Below are 20396 nucleotides of genomic sequence, written 5' to 3'. Positions count from 1 at the left end.
CAAGAATAAAGCATTATAGTGTTGTGATCACAAGTAGCAGGTGAAGTTCTCTCAGGTCTCCAGAAGGATTTCCACATTAATAATGTTTTGATCTGCTGATCTTATGATGTCATAACTTAATAGTGCAAGACTTAGCTGCTTGGAGCTTGATAATAATGGGGGACAACATGAGACGCATTGAATACAGCCCGTTTTAGAACAAAAGGATGATTGTTCACTACATAGAATTTGGTCTGGGTCCTCTAAATGTTGTTGTGGCCTGGAGGGCACTCTAATTCAAACATTTTGGTCATGTCCTATAATTAAACCGTTAGGGAATAAGGTTTTTGATTTGATTAAAGAGGTGAAGGATGTATCCCTTCCGTTACTTCCTTTGATTGTTTTTTTGCATATTTTTCCTCCTTTTCTTCACAGTGAGAATACATCCATTATTGGCCATATCCTCATAGCTACCAGGGCTGCCTTAGCCCAATATTGGAGAAAGGGCAGACCTTCCAAGACTATCAAAGGTTATACATAATGATCACCACACTTTTGAAATGTAAACCATAGGATTTAAGTATTCTATGGCTTCATCCTCTCCTTTGTGCAAATGGCTAGCCTGGTTAAAATACTATAATACTTATATAGCCCCATGACATGCTTCAAATTAGGAAGGGTTTGACATCCTTCCTCTATGTCCCCAATATTCTTCTGGCTATTGCTCCTGTGGGACACCTAGGTATTCAAGTTTGACTCCTTTAACTTTCATCTTGCTCTTACTGGACAACTTGTATAACCCTATGGGTTTATAGATGAGTTTTAAGGGCATGCACATACTCATCTATTTTTTTTTTCTTTCCTTTTTCTTCCCCCTGCTGTTTACTTTAATGTTGTTACAGACTGGTTGTTGACGTACTATTGTGTATATGTATCTTTACACCGACTTAAAAGATCTGTAATATAAAATTATTTTTCTATTTCAATAAAAATACTTCAGTTAAAAAAAAGAAGGATGACTGTTTGTGGTATTATGTAATGTTAACATGTTAAATGACATATATGTCAAACAGTCATTTTCAGACTTTGGCCCAGATTTATCAAGCCTTGGAGAGTGATAAAGCCCCAACCAATCAGTCATTTTTCAAACACAGCCTGTAACAGGACAGTTATGAGCGGATTGGTTGGTACTTTATCACCGTGCAATTTATCACTCTCCAAGGCTTGATAAATCTGGGCTATAATTATAAGTGCACCCTAAAAACCTGCCCTTTTAGTCTGGAGTGAAGAATATGTCTAATAAACTTTATCATGAATTAACGATATACAGGACTCGGTACAATTTCCCATTCACCTTTATTTCAGTAATAATTCCTATGAAAATAAATTACTAATTATTTACAAATGCAAATAAAAATATTACTCTATATTAAACCATACACAACATAAAAAAATCATATATTATATAAATAATACCCACGATTATCATCTTATAAAAGAAATCCTCAAAAATGTCCATACATAAGTTCCAGTAGAAAAATACAGTATTCTTTAAATAAGTGCTTTGTCTCTCAGCAGAACCCGATTGTGCTTTATATAAATGTAAGGCAGTGATGGTCAGAGGATGTAGTGATGGGTTACAGCAGCAGTGAAAATACACAGCAGTGTGTGTTGCTCACAGAGAACTTCTATTGTCTATAAATGAAGATTGTTGTTTAAGCAATTTCTATCATTCATTCTGGGGTATTCAGTTATCAGCAGTGGGCGTGAGGTGCCAGTGTTCCAACCGTTTCTCTGTCACCTCAGGACCAACAAAATGGCAGATCATTTGTCGCACACCAGAGAAGCACAAAAACATCTGTCATATTGGGGTGCACAGCTGCATATGGCCAATAATTTATTCCCCCCTTCCTCCTATATAATTAGTTTGTAGTTTAAGTATTAATAACTACAAACTAATTATATAGGAATTGTTATTCTCAGGGTTAACGATGAAGAAAGTCTGACATGACATTCAAGAAATCTTATATGGTTCACAGTTATCTAATAGGAACCTCACATTTTATACACCTGATACAGGAGGTTATTTGGCAAACAAAGGAATGAGCAGATGTAATAAGCAGGGCGCACATGATTAAAAGGTGTGTTGTGCACCAACCTCATCACACACTCCACATATCACCTGGGACGCCATCTTGTGCTAAGGCACCATAATGGAGCTGGATGGACAGATCCTATTATTGGCTTCCTCTGTCTCAGTCACCAATTACTTGCAAAAATATTGAATGTTTTTCATTAGGTCATAGCAGTTCATACTTGTTATGGTTTCTGGTTGCAATTTGAAAACATTTGTATAGTCTTAATTAAAGTGTTTATAATATTAAAATAAACATTTAATTAACTATTCTATTCGCAATGTACCTCTCTAATTATATCATTAATAGTTCAGCTGCATCTATAGGATGTGGGATATCATAGTGACATTGTAAGCCTTTTAGTGTAATGTAATTTAATGGCTTCTTGAGTTCATATAATTAGGAATGATTTGAACATCCAATATATTCTAGACACTGTGGCTTTCCTACTGGATGTCAGGAATGATTTAGAGGCATCTAATAGGACTCTCTAATATTATATTCTAGTGACATTACAGCTTTTCTTTTGGATGTCAGTAATGATGTAGTGGCATCCAATAGAATGTTCTAATATCATATTCTAATGACATTACAGCTTTCCTATAGGATGTCAGGAATGATTGAGAGGAATCCAATAGAACATTCTAGTGACATTACAGCTTTTCTATTGGATATCAGGAATGATTTATAGGAATCCAATAGAACATTCTAATTTTATATTCTAGTGACATTACAGCTTTCCTATTGGCTGTCAGGAATAATTTAGAGGAATCTAATAGAACTCTCTGATATCATATTCTAATGACTCTACAGTCTTCCTATTGGACTAAGTAAACCTTAGACAACCTAAAGATGTTGTGAACTACAAATTTCAGCCAGCCGTGCTGTAACTCATAGTTCCTCAACTTATTAAGATCTACAGGTTGCCTACCAATGAACCACACAAAACAGAAAAATACATTGTCTGTCAGCAGAACAAAATGCAGTTTATAAACCACATCTGCTTAACTCATACAATATATATAATAGAGCAGATACAGTCTGTGTGCTTAGCAGAATGTGACTGGTTCACAAACACATTATTATTTGGTTTTATAGAACAATCTATGTACTATGGGACACTAGTTTGTACCATAGCCGCTATTGCATATCTATTCATCTACTTTGTACCTCGGTAGTGTTATTTGGTAGTGCTTTGAACATATCATTTTATTGCTATTATTAATAAATCCGCATCAGTGCAGCCTTCTGCCACTGATAATTTTCCAGGCAAATTCTCAATCTTCACCTGGCTTCAAGCATATTATTAATATTATTCTTAAAAAATAGATTTAGTGTTAAATACATATCTAAAACGGAAAGCATACTTCCATTTACAAAACTAAAACAATTTGTACTTAGAACAAGTACTGTAGCATGTAAAATGATCAAACCAATAAGTTTCACAAAAACCAGTTATATCCTACACTACTCTCACGAGTAGTAGGTAGTGTGCCCTGTGCAGCCACAGGTTACAGTAGCAAGTGAAGGCAGACGGCTCAGGGCAGGGCTGTAACGTCATTCAATGGCACCGTCTCCTTTGTCTTTTCCTCCTTGGCTTTTCTGCATTTGCACAGGATCACCGACAGTATTAATATAATTATGATGAGAGCCAATGCTACAACTACAGCAACCACAACAGTAAGATCAAATTCTGAAAAAAGAAAATAAAGACATTGCTTATTAGTCTACAATACCCTCCATGATGGGCAGAAGTTCACAGGCATGCAAGAGATACACAACGTAAATATATGTATCTCATGTACAATGAAAATACATATGCTGTGTTATTTACTTCTTCACCAAAGCTCCACATGTTAGTAGTTGGAGATGTTATACCCAGTAATATTAGAACCTAGAAGGCTGATAAGATGAAGTCCATCTGCTGTCTACACACAGAGGATGTCACTTTGTAAGCGGTTGTGATATTCATAAGAATATTGCTATCAGTTCCTGATGTGCTGCCTGGTAAGGAAAGTTCCTTACTGCTGGTATACAATGGGGCTCGGACACCCATGAGTGGGAATAGCTCTGTTGCATCGGAATTCCAGCTGGCGGCATTGTCGGCTTTCTGGCGATGGTGGTATCCTGACCGCCGGGATCCCGACAGCCGGCAAATTAAATGCATCACCTTCATAGGGTATAGGTGACAGAGGTTATTACAACCTTTGACATTCCAACCAAAGTCAGGTTTTGCTATCTATGACTCCCAGCCAACCAACATATGTTTAGGAATATAGGGATATACAATGAATTACAGCAGTAGTGCCCTCTTCTATTACAGTAATACTGCCCTCATCTTTTACATCAGTAGTGCCCTGTTATATTACAGTAATACTGCCCCATTCTATTATAGAAGTAGTGCCCCATTACATTACAGTAATACTGCCCCCATTCTATTACAGCAGCAGTGCCCATTACATTACAGTAATACTGCCCCATTCTATTACAGCAGTAGAAATTCCTTCTATTAGAGTTGGACTGTTTCCTTTTGTTACAGTAATACTATCCCCTTCTTTTACAGAAGTAGTGCCACTTCTAACACTGCAGTAGTGCAACCAAATATTACAGCAGAACTGTAAGACTGTAAGTAGTGTGTGCGAGTGGTGCTGGCCTTGAGGGCGTAGGTCCCTGGGGGCAGCACCACTGCCCTCCAGCACACCTACATTTGGGTAGCAGGGTGCTTTGAATGGCACCTGCAGCCAGTAGTGCCTGTAGCAGGGCTCCCTATCCTGGTGCCGAAGGCCCTATCCTCACAGCACAGCTTCATTATGTCACATGTCTGGGCGCGGGGGGGGGGGGGGGGTGGCTTCTCTGACACTGGTGCCACATTATATTACAGAAGTGGTACAACCTTCTGTTACAGTAGTACATGGAGGATATGTAATCAGTAAAACACAGTGAAAAACGCTTCAATATGTTCTATATTCATTTAACTTTCCTTGCCCAATACAGGAAATGCGACCACTGATAACGGTTGAGCCCTATAAAAACCCAATTGTTCAAGATCGGTGCTACTTAATGACTAGTAATGAATGCCACCTCTTACAATTCAACAATTCAGTGTTAGAGAAAGCCACAACACATTACCAGTAATGATCAGTAATGTGTTGGTAAATTGGAAGACAGTGAAAAGGGGGGGCGAGAGTTTATAGAGAATAGAGAGTAGTCTGTAAGTAATTTGACTTATTGACTCCTTTTGCCGTGGGAATGGACTGGAAAGCATCAATAAGAGCATTATGCAAGAGGACCCATCCCCCACATGTCTAATGAAGTCATGACTGGACGAGTCAACTTACACAGAGGTACACAAATCCAGTGGACGTCGCTAAACCACTGAGAGCTGAAAAGTAAAAGTAAATTCAGAGATGCAGTCTATAACATATAGATTATAGGGCATATGTACATTGCAATGCAGGTACAATAGAAGGGAGTTCATGTCCATATGGAATTTATGAACTAGAGTAATGAAAGTTCTTTGAAGTATCTCCTATATATTTTCCTTAATCTGTGACTCTGTGCTCGTAACGCTGGGCGGAGTCACAGAGCTGGGCGGAGTCAACTGCATCTGCTGCAGGGAGCTACTCCATACCCAGTGCCAGCAGCAGTCAGGTGCAAGACCCTACCTTACAGTATGGAGGTGAGGATGGCCACTAGCTGCCGGCTGCTGTGCCTGTCCTCCCCCCCCCAATCACCTGTGACAGCGGGCTGTGTGCTGTGCGGGTCTCGAAAAGGGGGCGGAGCTACGGCGCCACGAGGGGGCGGAGTTACACGGAATAGAGGGGCGGAGCTACACGGGACCAGACAGCTGAACAGTGGTGGAATCAGCATTGCAGTGACGGCCAGCCAGACTTGGTAAGTGGAGGGTGAGAGAGAAATGTGTGTGCGTGTGTGTATATAGTGGTGTGTGTGTGTGTATATATAGTGTGTGTGTGTGTGTGTGTGTGTATATATATATAGTGTGTGTGTGTGTGTGTGTGTCTGTGTATATATGGTGGGGTGTGTGTGTTTGTATATATGTGTGAATTGTGTGTGTGTGAGGTATGTCTGTGTGTGCGCACTTTATGGACGCCACTGCTGGGGGGGCCATTACATGCAAGGACGCTACTAATATAGAGGGGGCATTACGTATAAGGACGCTACTACTATAGGGGGGCATTACGTATAAGGACGCTACTACTATGGGGGGGCATTACGTATAAGGACGCTACTACTATGGGGGGGCATTACGCATAAGGACGCTACTACTATGGGGGGGCATTACGTATAAGGACGCTACTACTATGGGGGGGCATTACGTATAAGGACGCTACTACTATAGGGGGGGCATTACGTATAAGGACGCTACTACTATGGGGGGCATTACGTATAAGGACGCTACTACTATAGGGGGACATTACGTATAAGGAGGCTACTAATACTGGGGGGCATTACATATAAGGACGCTACTACTGGGGGGAGCATTATGTATAAGGACTCTATTACTTCTGGGGGGCATTATGTATAAGGACGGTGCTACTACTACTGGGAGGGCATTACATGTAAGGATGCTACTACTACTGGGGGGGCATTATGTATAAGGACGGTACTACTACTGGGGGCACATTATGTATAAGGATGCTACTACTACAGGGGTGGCATTACATATAAGGACGCTACTACTGGGGGGGGGGGATTATGTATAAGGACTCTATTACTTCTGGGGGGCATTATGTATAAGGACGGTGCTACTACTACTGGGAGGGCATTACATGTAAGGATGCTACTACTACTGGGGGGGCATTATGTATAAGGACGGTACTACTACTGGGGGCACATTATGTATAAGGATGCTACTACTACAGGGGTGGCATTACATATAAGGACGCTACTATTACTGTTGGGGGGCATTACATATAACTGCTACTACTACTGGGGGGGCATTACGTATAAGGATGCTACTATTACTGTTGGGGGGCATTACATATAACTGCTACTACTACTGGGGGGGCATTACGTATAAGGACACTACTACTACTGGGGGGCATTACGTATAAGGACGCTACTACTACGGGTGGGGCATTACGTATAAGGATGCTACTATTACTGTTGTGGGGCATTACATATAACTGCTACTACTATTGGGGGGGCATTATGTATAAGGACACTACTACTATTGGGGGGCATTATGTATTAGGACGCTACTACTACTGGGGGGCATTATGTATAAGGATGCTACTACTACTGGGGGGGCATTATGTATAAGGATGCTACTACTACTGGGGGGGCATTATGTATAAGGACGCTACTATTACTGTTGGGGAGCATTACATATAACTGCTAATACTACTGGGGGGGCATTATGTATAAGGACACTACTACTATTGGGGGGGCATTACGTATATGGACGCTACTACTACGGGTGGGGCATTACGTATAAGGACGCTACTACTACGGGTGGGGCATTACGTATAAGATGAATAAGATTGTGCTACATTGTGGCGTAATTTTAAATGGGGGTACTATTGTGTGGCCATGCCCCTTAGTTGTGAGACCACCCCACTTTTCCCGATGCACAACAAAGGAATATGGGAGGGCGCAAATTTCATAGTTTGCAGGGGGGCGCCGAACACCCTAGCACCGGCCCTGGCCACCAGTAGCAAAAGTACACCACGGCCACTGACACTATCTGCAGGGAGGGGAACAGCGCTGATATGGAGGGTACTTGCAGGCAGCGAGTCGCCGCCCGCAGCTCCTCTCCCACCTACACACCATACCTGCCGCCTGACACCCACACCCCAGGGAGAGGGCGCTAACTCAGGCACCGCTAGATCAGCATCTGCAGCATACATACAAGGGCTGCCATGCTTAACGGCAAGCGGTGCGGAGCATGTGCAGCAGGACAGCGCCAGGACGGGACACGCACTAATCAACATTGCTGCTGGGCCGGAGCTCCCCCCGTCTGCAGCCTAAGGACGCGCGCCGCACCTCTCCAGGGAAACACCATGCCTGCCCGCCCACAGGGCTCCGGACGCTTACCTATGCTCCGCGATCACAGCAGCTGACGCTGCCATGCAGGATGGAGGAATGACGCCCGTCACACGGGGCGGACAGTGTGCGGCGGAACGGGGCCAGGAAGGAATGCTGACCACGACCCATTGCTGCTGGGTCTGAGCTCCCTCCCTCTGCAGTCACCATCTCACAGCAGCAGCCAGGAGGTTAGTGGCCACCACGACCCGCACATCCTTACCTCACACATACCTCACACATACCTCACATATACCTCACATACCTCACACATGAGAGCAAAGGTACACACACTGTGACATCACACCTGTAGCCCACCCCTATATCTGCTAAGTACTCCCCGTCACTATGCCCTGTCACCCTCATCCTGCTCTCTAACTGCCTGTCTGTGTACTGGCCTTCACCCCTCACACACCATCACCAACCCTCACTAACTACCACAGAGACTATGTGCACTGATATCTGCCCCTCCACCACCTGCAGCGCCCCTGGACCCCTCCCCATCCCCCGCAAACCCCCGCACCTGCCCCTCCACCACCCGTGGCACCCCCACCCACTGCGCCTTCGGACCCCCTACCCCACCCGCAGTGTCTTCCAAACCCCTCCCCCGTCTGCAGCAGCCCCTCCCCCATCCGCCACACCCCGCATCTGGCTCTCCCCCGCCCGCTGCACCTTTGGATCCCCTACCCCACCCACGCAGCAGGCCCTTCCCAATCTGCATCGCCTACACCATTCGCAACAGCACCGCACCCGCCACTCCCCCACCCACGTTACCCCCGCATCCACCCCTCCCCCACCCACCACGCCCCCTGCACACCCGCACCCACCCCTTCCCCATCTGCAGCGCCTTCGGAACCCCTCCTCCATCCGCAACAGCCCTGCAGCTGCCATCCCCCACCTGTGACACCCCTGCTCCTACCCCACACACAGCGCCTTCATACCCCCTCCCCCATCCGCGGTCCCCACTCCCCAAACCCCTTCCTGTTGCAAGGGACTACGCCCCCTTCACCATCGGACGCCCCATCATTGTGCAATATTCAAACACTAACAAAACTAGGAATGCAGGTAATACTCCATATATTGAACCCCAGAAAGGCGTGCAGGGGTTAAGGGGGCGTAGCCCCTTCCGACGGTGTGAAGAGCGCCCGTAGGGCGCGATGAAGCACCTAGTACATATAGAAGTGGTGTTGGATTTGGTTGTTGCTAATGATGAGCTAAATGATCCTCCTACCTAGATGTTTAGCTTGCACTAACAATTATGCATCAATTACAGGACCCTTTTAATATGACGCCAAAAAAAAAGTCTCAAATATCTGCCTCAAGAATTCTCACAGCCAGATGATCCACAGAATATTTATTTTACAACCGCAGAACAGAACAGTTTATACCGGTCAGTCTGTATGGATACATACCATTACTTCCAGATGAGGTGCACTTCTCATTAGAGTCTTGGCTGTAACGGTTCACTTTGCGAGATTCAACAGTTCCCCGTACAAAAAAACAATAGCTCTCTCCTTTCTCTGTGTTTATCACAATCTCATTGGTCGATGAAACTGCTTCCTTCTACAAAGATAATCGAAATGACTATAAGTAAGATGTCTACATTCATGGACACCAAACAAATACAAAATATACATACACTGGACTACAAGAACAAGTCTTCTCTAACTCTCAGGTCAAATCACTTAACTTGCCCTAAAGTGCACAGTAGTTGTTTTTCTAAGAAATGAACTTAACAGAGTCAGTCTTAAGCTTGAGACTGAAAATCTAAATATCACAAGTATTTTTTACATTTATAAATTGGCTAAAATTAATTAAGAATAAATAAAACAATCACATCTGCCACAAACACTGACCATACAATATTCATGAAGATTAATTATTATCAATAAAATGAGCATCAATGCTTGGAGAGTGATAAAGTGGAGACAGATAAGGTACCAACGAATCAGCTCCTAACTGTCATTTTTCAAACACAGCCTATAACAAGACATTTAGGAGCTGATTGGCTGGTACTTTATGATCTATTTACTAAGCCTTGGAGAGAGATAAAGTGGATGGAGATAAAGTACCAGCCAATCTGCTCCTAAATGTCATGTTACAGGCTGTGTTTGAATGACAGTTAGGAGCTGGTTGGCTTGTACTTTATCTCTGTCCACCTTATCTCAAGTCTTCGTAAATAGACCCCTTGATCTCTCTCCACTTTATCTCTCTACAAGCATTGATGCATATGCCCTCAGGTCACTATGGGGTCTATTTACGAAGCCTTGGAAAGAGCTAAAGTGGACGGAGATAAAGTAACAGCCAATCAGCTTTTAACTGTCATTTTTCAAACCCAGCCTTTAACATAGCAGTTAGGAGCCGATTATCTGGTACTTTATCTCTCCCCAAGGCTTAGTACATAGACCACTGTGTGTCTAATGAACTGATAAACTACATTAACTTAATTGTTTCAGTCCACAACTCATCCTGAATTATGTTGCCGATTCCTGGCGATTATATACTCTGCAGTCTGTTGAATATTGGTTCAGAATGGTTATCCCCAGCATGTCTACACGACTGGTATAGGTATACATTACTACACAACACAATAGCCAAGAAAATGCTGAACAGCTGTATGTCGCCCATCCAGAGCCGGCCCTAACCAATACGATGCCCTAGGCAAGATTTTGGCTGGTGCCCCCTAGCACCGCCGCTAGTTCTGCAGGACATGCCTGGCATGAGTCAGTTGGCAGCTCTGCTAATGTTGGGGCGCCTTTTGTTTATGAAAATGCATCTTATTTGCATTACTGTGTGGCTAGGCTGCACAAACAGCTTTTGCTGATTAAAATGATATGCAGCATGCCTATATACTGTGTGAGACTGTAACTGTATCTGCATACGAAATGCTACATTACAGTGATTTCCACAGAATATAGGCATGCCGCATATCATTTTAATCAGCAGAAGCTGCTGGTGCCCCTAAGCATATCAAATGCCCTAGGCATTTGCCTAGTTTGCCTATGCCTAGGGCCGGCTCTGCGCCCATCCCATGTCAAGACCTTGTAAAATAGGCGCTTCTTGGTTTCAAAGACCTGACCAACAGAAAACAATTTGGCATTTAGAAGTTTCTCCAAGTGTCTATATTTACCTTTCCTGTGCTGCCGGCCTTTCGGTAGTAAACAGTATTAATAAAGTCACCTTTAAATATATCCAGAGTAGACTTAAAAGTGTTATTTGGAAATCTGTAAGGCGTCAGGGGATTTTTAACAATGACTGTCAGTTTGGTGTGTTCTTTGTTGAAGTCAAAACTTTCAATGGTTGGTTTTCCAATAATTGCTAAAAATGAAAGGTAAAAACCATTTTAACTAATGCAGCAACACATTTGTGGAGAAATTTGGTGAGCTGTGACCACAGAAAATAACTGACCATGCACACATACATATATCCTAACACTACATACTGGGCCTAATTGAAGGTTGATTGCAAAAGCAAAATCTTCCTCTAATGGGCAAAACTATGTGCACTGCGTGGGGGGGGGGTCATGGGCAGATATAACATTTGCAGAGAGAGTTAGATTTGGGTGGGTTATTTTGTTTCTGTGCAGGATAAATATTGGCTGCTTTATTTTTACACTACAATTTAGATTTCAGTTTGAACACACCCCACCCAAATCTAACTCTCACTGCACGTTACATCTGCCCCACCTGCACTGCACATGGTTTTGCCCATTAGAGGAAGATTTTGCTTTTGCGATCATCTTGAATTAGGCCCATTGTCAACAAACATTTGCTGCAGCTCTTACAAAGTGCACTACATGTATTCTTGACAGTAATAGCACCTGTGACACCAGCTGCTAAATTTGGTTTTGCATGGAATACAATTGCTTCTTTAAACCTAGTAGCCGAAACTGCCAAAGACATTAGGAAAGTGCTAGTAAGTAATTTTGCCCCAAATGGCTTATCCAAGATGACGTACTTCATAGAAAACAAACAGAGGCTTCAATAGAGTTGAATATTATTATTATAATATCTAATAATAACAACAGCAACAACAACAACAACAACAACAACAACACTGCCTAGTCTCATCCTTTTAAAAATCAAAAAGATACTTTCAGCTTGGTCAAATGTTTAAAAGGGAGCACTGTGACAAGGGAACACAAAGTAACTAAAGATAAGGCAACTAATACCCCTTTTCCACTAGCATCGACCCAGGTTTTCTGGTAGTGGAAACGGCTCCCTCAGAAAAAACCCGGGTCAAGTGACCCGGGAATCTTACCCGGGTAGCTACCTGGGTTGGACCCGGGAGTGACCCAAGTAAGGGTGTAGTATAAACGGGTTACCCGGGTCATCCGACCCAGGACATGTTTACAGCATGCCTAGAACCCCTACCTCCCTGACTGCAGTGACCCGCGGGCGGTTGGGAAAGGGGGGGGGGCACCGGCGCTGGCTGGGAAAGTGTGTGCTTGCCCCCAGTATGACGATGGGCACCTTCAAATTGGGGGAGTGGCCTAACGGGACTGGAGACATGCCCCGAGGGTCCCGAACTGCCGGTTTTCCCGGTGCTTGGAGATGACATCATCTCCAAGCGCTGGCCAGAAGACACTGCACCCGGGTGCAGTTTAAACGGTGCCGACCCGGGATATTCCCGGGTTGCGCCGCAGTGGAAAGGGGGTCATGTCTCAGGCTGACCTGGCTTGGAACTGTGTTCCAAATCCCGAGTCAGACCCGCAACTTCAGTGGAAAAGGGGTATAACTAGACCATTGCACTAATTTCAACTATGAAAGCCATACTGTATATATCTGACATAGGGCAATTCTGTAAAAGCATTAATGCTTCACTCTAAAAAAACAAACAAAAAAAACAAAAAACATGTGAATCTCTTCCTGACTGTGACTCTAGCAGTTATGTTTGTATAAGCTGGATGTAAAGAATGTCACCTACTTTCTTCATAAGGTGAGAAAGAAGGGCCGTCAGCATAGGGAAATTCCTCTGCTATAATGTCTTGTGTGTATATTTCTGAAATGATTCGGACATCATATTTATAATTCACATTCTGAACGACATCTGTGACATCACACTCCGTCTTCTTTGTGTAGATACACTTCTTTTTCCAGTCGGAAAATTGGCTAAAAGAACAGAAGTGGGCCATTAAACATTTAGACTTTTTGGTTTAGCTTCTGACCATTTCTAATTGGCTGCTTTTTATATACTAATAGCAATTAACCTTATCAATGCTACATTTGAAGACATATAATGTAAGTTCAGTAAGTTACAAGGAATTTGTAGGGTGTCATATAAATGACACTATATTATTGAAACTATTCATGTTTCTCATTATAAGGCAGCCATTTTGACCATATACAGTGGAAGCAGGCATTTTGTGGCCTAAAGAGAGCTATCTGTTCACTAGGAACCAGTGCTGTTATGTCAGTGGTGTCTCTGGTTGCCAGTAAATTGTTAGCATTCACATTCACAGGAATAATGGTGCTGACCACAAAATGGCTCCCACTGTGTGTGTGGGAATAGGTTATCTTTAGGTCAACTAAGCCTAAACGCGATCCAATATGTAACGGCATCATGCAACAAGATATTTCCCATTGCACGTTTTAAGCCATTTTAGGTTCTGTGTGGACCTAAGGACTGACCTCCAGAACTTAACAAGAAGTGTTACTAAAAAAAAAATTTAAAAAATTGCTTTTCCCATTACCACAAATCTTTGCCTCAATCTTTGTAAATATGCCAACTTTCCTTCCATTTTAGGTCATTCATATGAGTTTTATTGATACAGGGTGAGATGGAATGCGATCATTATCACATCATTTTCCCTTGCAGGTGAATGCACTCCTTTAGATGTAGAACTTTACAAAGTAGAGTCATTCAGTGCATGTAGTAACAAGCTGATGGGTAGGTAACACTTATGTCAACAAGACCACAATCAGCACATCTGACTGTACATACAATAAGCGAGAGAAAATGTTTCACATTTCAAAAAACCAAACCCAGGAATGTTAATGGAAAAAACCCTTGTTGCCCAACATTTCTAATAAAATGTGGACGTTAATATTTTAAACGGTAGACATCTGCTGTCAGCTAACTTAGCCACAAGGGCGTGCAATTGTAACATAAGTAGTCATTAAAGTAAAATGTATTATGCCCCGGAGGGCAATGTGAGGAAATGCAGGAGCCGACATTAATGAAAATGTTTTGTAATTTCAGAATCACTTCATCTGTGGTAACAATTGTAAGGGTAAAGATTTTTTCCTTCAAATGTGCTGATTATCTCTCAAAAAGCTATTAAAAAAACAGTTTATGGTACATAAATACTTTAAAATATATACAGGTAAGCATGGCTGTGGAATGATAAAGTTTATCAGTGATATTGCATTGTACACTACATTCTCATTGCCTTACTTATAGTGAAGCACTATATATCGTGTATTATGCTTGGATATATTTTATACATATCTGCTTGGGGGGATGCCATATTTAGACCAGCAATGGATCATCAGAAACAGCAAGAAAAGCCATCAACTCTGGTATTTCCACTGCTAGGATCCTTACCGTCAGGATCCGTGGGCCTAATTCAGACCTGATCGTAGCTTTCCAAAATTTGCACGGCTACAATCAATTGCACAGACATGCGGGGTGGGACGCCCAGCATAGGGCTAACCTGCCCCGCATGTCAGGCCGTACCCCTCCCACCACAGGTACAAAAGTATTACACGGCGGTGATGCTATTGTACCTGAAGAGTAGCTCCCTACCAGCGCAGCTCCTGCACGCTGGCAGGGAGCTACCCATCGCTCTCCGGGACGCAGCAGCTGCGTGTGACGTCACGCAGCCGCCGCGGCCCGTCCCCTGCACAGTCCGGGCACACCTGCGTTGCCCGTACTGCGCCCCCAATACGGCGGCCAAACGCCGCCGACCCACCCACTCTGGCCCAGTGACCGCCTCTGCCTGTCAATCAGGCTGCCTGTCAATCGCAGGGCTGAAATGCCCATTGGCTGTGTGGCATGCGCCGGCGCACTGCGGCACTGGCGCAGTCCAGACCTGATTGGCTGCACAGCAGCGATCAGGTCTGAATTAGGCCCCTAATCTGATCCCCTATTAAACACTGCAATTATACTGTTTCACACACCCAGTGTCCTGCTATAATGATATACGGATTTTCCCCACAAATATCACATTTAAGATGGTGAGAGTCCATATTAGAGTCCTACATTAATTATTGCTAACATGGAAAAAATAATACTTAGAGGACATGTGTGATATGTTTGCAGGACAATGGTCAGAACAGATTAAAGTAGAGACTGTACAGTAAATACTGGTTTTGTATCTTTACACAAGTAATCTAGAAGTTCACCCTAAGCAAGCAATACCTGGTAATACAGGGCCCCTTATCTGGTAATAAGCAATACCTGGTAATACAGGGCCCCTTATCTCACCTCTATGCAGTTTACAGGCAAAGTTCAGTTATTTGAAGAAAAAAAAAAAAGACACTGTATACAATTAAAGGTACAATATCTCCCCAGTAATAAAGGATCTTTTATAAATACATGCATTCAAAGTATTCCTGACAATGAAAATGTTCACTAATTGGACAGCATCAGTACATCTGTACCATGCAGTCATTTTTTTAATTATGCAACGACAATGCAAAAACCTACTGTTTTTGGTAAATGTTGACTCTATATAATAGACAGTATATGGGACAATATCATATAGACCACTGATGGGGAACCATGGCACTCCAGCTGTTGTTGAACTACACATCCGAGCATGCCCTGGCCAAATAGCAAAACTGTAGCAGGGCATGCTGGGATGTGTAGTTCAACAACAGCTGGAGTACCAAAGGTTCCCCATCACTGATATTATATATATATATATATATATATATATATATATATATATATATATATATATATATATCATAGGAGCTAGTCTGGCCAATAGAGAGATTTAAAAAAAAACCAATACAAAAAATCACCTAAAAGGTGATTAAGCTCCAGGCTTACATTTATTTTTGCAACAATTTACTGAAAGTTCTCCAAGGTACAATGAGTAGCATGAGCCAGGGACCAATTAATGTCATTAGAACAGCCATGTATTATAGCATTTACTCTAATGATTTGTAGAAAATCTTCATGCCTGATGAAGAAATGCAACGTTCTGGTGTTTTGTCTACTTACTATCCAGAAGCCTATTATGCTGAAAGTTCTTAATATCAGAACGGAAAAAAATAAACCCACATAAAGGTAAAAACTTATTTACACAAACATCTGGAACCACTCTGAGGAGCAGTGATATAGAAAAGAAAGAGGAAGGGGGGGTCCTTATTGGAAGCGTATTTACCAAAAATTATGTATCTTCTGATATAAATAATAGCGAATAGCGATCGCGGCATACAGTCTGTTACCTGTGATACTAACATGGCATGGAACGACAAAACAGTTATATCGGATACTCACTCTCTTATTTCCACAGTATATGTATAGTTTGTAGGCTTAGGACTCCATTCTACAATGGTTTTGAAGTTGATAGATGACCATGTTATATCTTTTGCTGTTTGAAAGTTGACTTCTGCACAAAATGAAATAATATAAGTAACTACACTAACCATGTCTCATAGTTATTGCATTAATAGGAACTTTAAAAAATACCCAATCACATATACACAATTCTAAACATAAATATTTATTAACGGAAAGATTAGAGGCACATATAATAAAATAAACGCATAACATACTCTCTATTCATTAAGGGTATTCTATAAGGGTAATTGGTGTAGGAGAACATTTGGATACATACATATAACAAAATTCTGGATACTGATGCATACAGTATATTGACACTCACAAACATACACAAAATCTGTTCCCCTGTAATAGTCACCCCTGTAGAGATTACACCCTGGGAAATTGGAATAACAGGTCAGATCAAATGTATCAATTTACCGATTGGATGGCATTGTGGTTCAAGGCCCAGCCACTGCCCCATCAACTGGGGTTGATCTAAAACATTTACTGCTATAACACAATAACCACAAATTATGTTTCTATTAGTAACGTGGTGGCCAAAATCGTGCTTGGTACAGTAGGATATCAAATCATTGAATTGTTTGTGGCCTGAGCACAGGCACCCATCATTCTATAAATACAAACCAGTAAACTAGGAACCAAATTAATTATTTGCTGGGATTAAGTTTAAACTGTAGATACCGGGATAATGATTACCTTCACCATAGTAACCGGAAGGATCAATCACACCCCTGAGAGAGACAGTACTCCTATATGAAATATTGCATATCAAAACTCTTTCAGAGAAGACATGAGGCCACAGGTTGTGTCACACCTATATGTGCCTGTCTAAACAAGTCCTGTTATAAATGCGTTGTGTCACAGTCCCTCTACGCCTGCTGTTCCTCCCGTAAATGTAAAGAAATCATGCTGTTTCTATTGGGTTTTCAATGGGTCATAGCAAAACTAAGCCAGGCCATCCGGTTGGGAATAGGGGGGTTTACTTTAAATGATTACCAGAGATATTTGAGCTCATGTACTTGTGTTGTACATTACACAGAGCCTACAAACCAATTGTTGTGTCCATGTTGAGCCTGAGAATGTTGCAGCATAGCACACTGGTAATATGCTTCCTGCAATTTTAACTTAAAACATTACCATGTGTCAAATAACCTCACCCAGCCAATGTCCCAGTAACCTTGGATATAGAACTTTGGGCAACATGTCAAAGTGTTACAAAAGTACTTTATTTATTCACAGTGTGTGGAATCTATGTTATCACTTTGTTGGACACATCTGCAACAATTCTATAATACAACACACAATGCGCTTCATTCTTACATATACCACTAGTTAACGCTTATACTTTCCACACATAGGACATGATAACATTTAATTTATTCACAACAGAGACACCAATGAGAGAACTACTCAAAGGAGCTTACAATCTAACGCATAAATTCCCTAGGTTACAAAACACAAAGCCAGCACTGATCACTGTTGTGTAATAAAATAAATATAACATGTGGACAACTCAGTCCATAATAACCTAATATTATTATATCTCATCCTTGCATTTAAATTACCAAGAGTAGTCCAGACACCCTAATATATGTGCCATGTGTGTATCTTACCTTGTGCTGGGATTCTCTGCCAGAACAGAACAGCGCAGAGGGTCAGAGCCTGTAGGCAATGCATTATCTGATATAATCCAGGCATTAGTGTTTATAGAAGATCCCCTGGAATGTCACCCCGTGTAATCCTCAGAGATATTAGCAGACAGAAAGTGCCAGGCAGAATAGAAAAGCTATAATGTAAGGTCCCTCTGTAGTGTGTCTCCTGTCCTCCTGAGTGTAGCCTGTGTGTGATGATATGCTAGTGAGTGACCCGGCAGCTTCATGAGTATTTATACAGCGGCAGCCAGATGAAGAGAGGCTGCTGTGTGACTGTGTAGGTGAGAGAGGGGAGGGGACACTAACCTGACTCACCACCCGCCCCGGCCTCTGCCACTGAGGGCTGTTCCAGATCTCTGCCGCTAGAGGGCGCTCAGTGACAGTTTCTGACAGCTGTTAAACTTACAATGAACTTGAGAAAGAAACTGTGAATAGCTGCTATGGTGACAGACACACTGAGCTGATGCTTCTAGATATGGCAGTGTGGAAGCTCAGTGGACAGTGCAGTGAATTTTAGTCTCCATGTAGTTTGTTATTTCTCCCAGCATACTTCCAATAATTAAGAAGCCCCAATGAGGAGCTAGGCAAACTACCTCCTGTCCCCCCTCCCTTGCAAAAATGTATGCATCATGCAGACAAATTACATACCTCCCAACATGGGGCCTAATTCAGACCTGATTGCAGCAGAAAATTTGTTCTCTAATGGGCAAAACCATCTGCACTGCAGGTGGGGCAGATGTAACACGTGCTTACCCTCCAACATGACCCATTCCACTAGGTACAAAATGCTCTGGTCGTGGACTTCCTTGCCAGTGGCAGTTACAGAAGTGAGGCTACAGCACAGTCCAAAATTCAAATAGGGGAATCACACCACACGCGAGCTAGGTGTAGCGAGGCCGGTGCGATCACTCACCAGCTGGGTACCGGCGCTCTGACGCGGCAACTCCCTTCCTATCAGTTGTGTGTCCAGTTACTGAGGCTTCTGGCTCTTTGCTGCTGCGGAGAGTCACAGTGTAAGGAATAGTACAGGGTGATATTATAGAGCTAGAGGAGGAGTCAGGAATAATTAATAACCCCCCCCCCCATCCTAAAAGAAAAGTCTAGATCCACCCCTGGAGGGAAGTCCAGGAGCAGATTATTCTATCCCTCCTGGAGAGGGTAATTTAGGCAGGAGCATAACAGGATGCTAGATAGATAGATAGATAGATAGATAGATAGATAGATAGATAGATAGATAGATAGATAGATAATCATAATAAAAAAGACAGCTGTAGCTAGGCCACTGGTTCTTAAACTGTGTGCCGTGGCACCCTGGGGTGACGTGGGGCTCTTGCAGGGGTGCCTTGGATTGGTGGTCCAGGACCAAATCAAATTATTATGGTCAATTTATTAAGCAAAACCAGTACTAGTGGTTTCCAATCCTTAAATATGTGGACAAACAGAAGCAAATCTTGTCCCTCACCACATAACAGAACCGAAGGATGACATTTAAACACAACTAATTTAATTTAATATTTCTTTAAAAAAAATTAAATAAAAAAACTTTTTGGCGTAGAGGTGCCATGAAATTTTTTTTTATACTCTAGGGCGCCATAATTTAAAAAAAGTTTGAGAAGTGCTGAGCTATGCTGCTATACAACTAATGGGATTCATTTTTTATGCCTAAAATTGTAAGATTAACATCAATTTGCATACTGGCCTGTAAACCCCACTTTATAATTAAAAGCCCTCATTATGTATGTATGTGTATATATATATACACATACATACACACATATACACACACACACACACACACACACACACACACACACACACACACACACACACACACACACAGGTTGAGTATCCCATATCCAAATATTCCGAAATATGGAATATGCCGAAATACGGAATTTTTTGAGTGAGAGTGAGATAGTGAAACCTTTATTTTCTGATGGCTCAATGTACACAAACTTTGTTTAATACACAAAGATATTAAAAATATTGTATTAAATGACCTTCAGGCTGTGTGTATAAGGTGAATATGAAACATAAATGAATTGTGTGAATGTACACACACTTT

At 42.3% G+C, this 20396-nt stretch overlaps 1 protein-coding gene and 1 long non-coding RNA gene across 3 annotated transcripts in view; one reads left to right on the top strand and one right to left on the bottom strand.

Moving 5' to 3' along the window:
• Nucleotides 1-20396, top strand: part of LOC134957738 (uncharacterized) — a 141247-nt gene that overhangs the window by 33514 nt on the left and 87337 nt on the right. The window lies entirely within an intron of this gene.
• F3 (coagulation factor III, tissue factor) lies at nt 1317-18614 on the bottom strand. 2 transcript variants are annotated; one of them, XM_063939853.1, is made up of 7 exons: nt 18293-18614; nt 16611-16722; nt 13086-13270; nt 11290-11477; nt 9572-9722; nt 5453-5496; nt 3690-3807 (listed from the first exon to the last, which is right to left on the bottom strand). In XM_063939853.1, the coding sequence occupies exons 1-7, from the start codon at nt 18375-18377 to the stop codon at nt 3778-3780; spliced, it is 795 nt and encodes a 264-aa protein (XP_063795923.1). In that variant the 5' UTR covers nt 18378-18614; the 3' UTR covers nt 3690-3777. The 2 variants fall into 2 exon arrangements, with proteins under 2 accessions (XP_063795922.1, XP_063795923.1); XM_063939852.1 differs by lacking the exon at nt 5453-5496 and having other exon boundaries at nt 1317-3807; nt 18293-18613.

Source organism: Pseudophryne corroboree, chromosome 9, assembly GCF_028390025.1.
Source record: "Pseudophryne corroboree isolate aPseCor3 chromosome 9, aPseCor3.hap2, whole genome shotgun sequence".
Lineage (NCBI taxonomy): Eukaryota > Metazoa > Chordata > Amphibia > Anura > Myobatrachidae > Pseudophryne > Pseudophryne corroboree.
This window is presented reverse-complemented; position numbering and strand designations above follow the sequence as displayed.

Excerpts from the sequence above, each read along its gene's own strand:
- F3 (XM_063939852.1), bottom strand. The coding sequence starts at position 18,377 with ATGCCTGGATTATATCAGATAATGCATTGCCTACAGGCTCTGACCCTC. Across the intron at positions 13,271-16,610 it reads TATACTGTGGAAATAAGAGA|CCAATTTTCCGACTGGAAAA; the intron begins GTGAGTATCCGA and ends CTGTTCTTTTAG. Across the intron at positions 9,723-11,289 it reads AGGCCGGCAGCACAGGAAAG|AAGGAAGCAGTTTCATCGAC; the intron begins GTAAATATAGAC and ends TTATCTTTGTAG.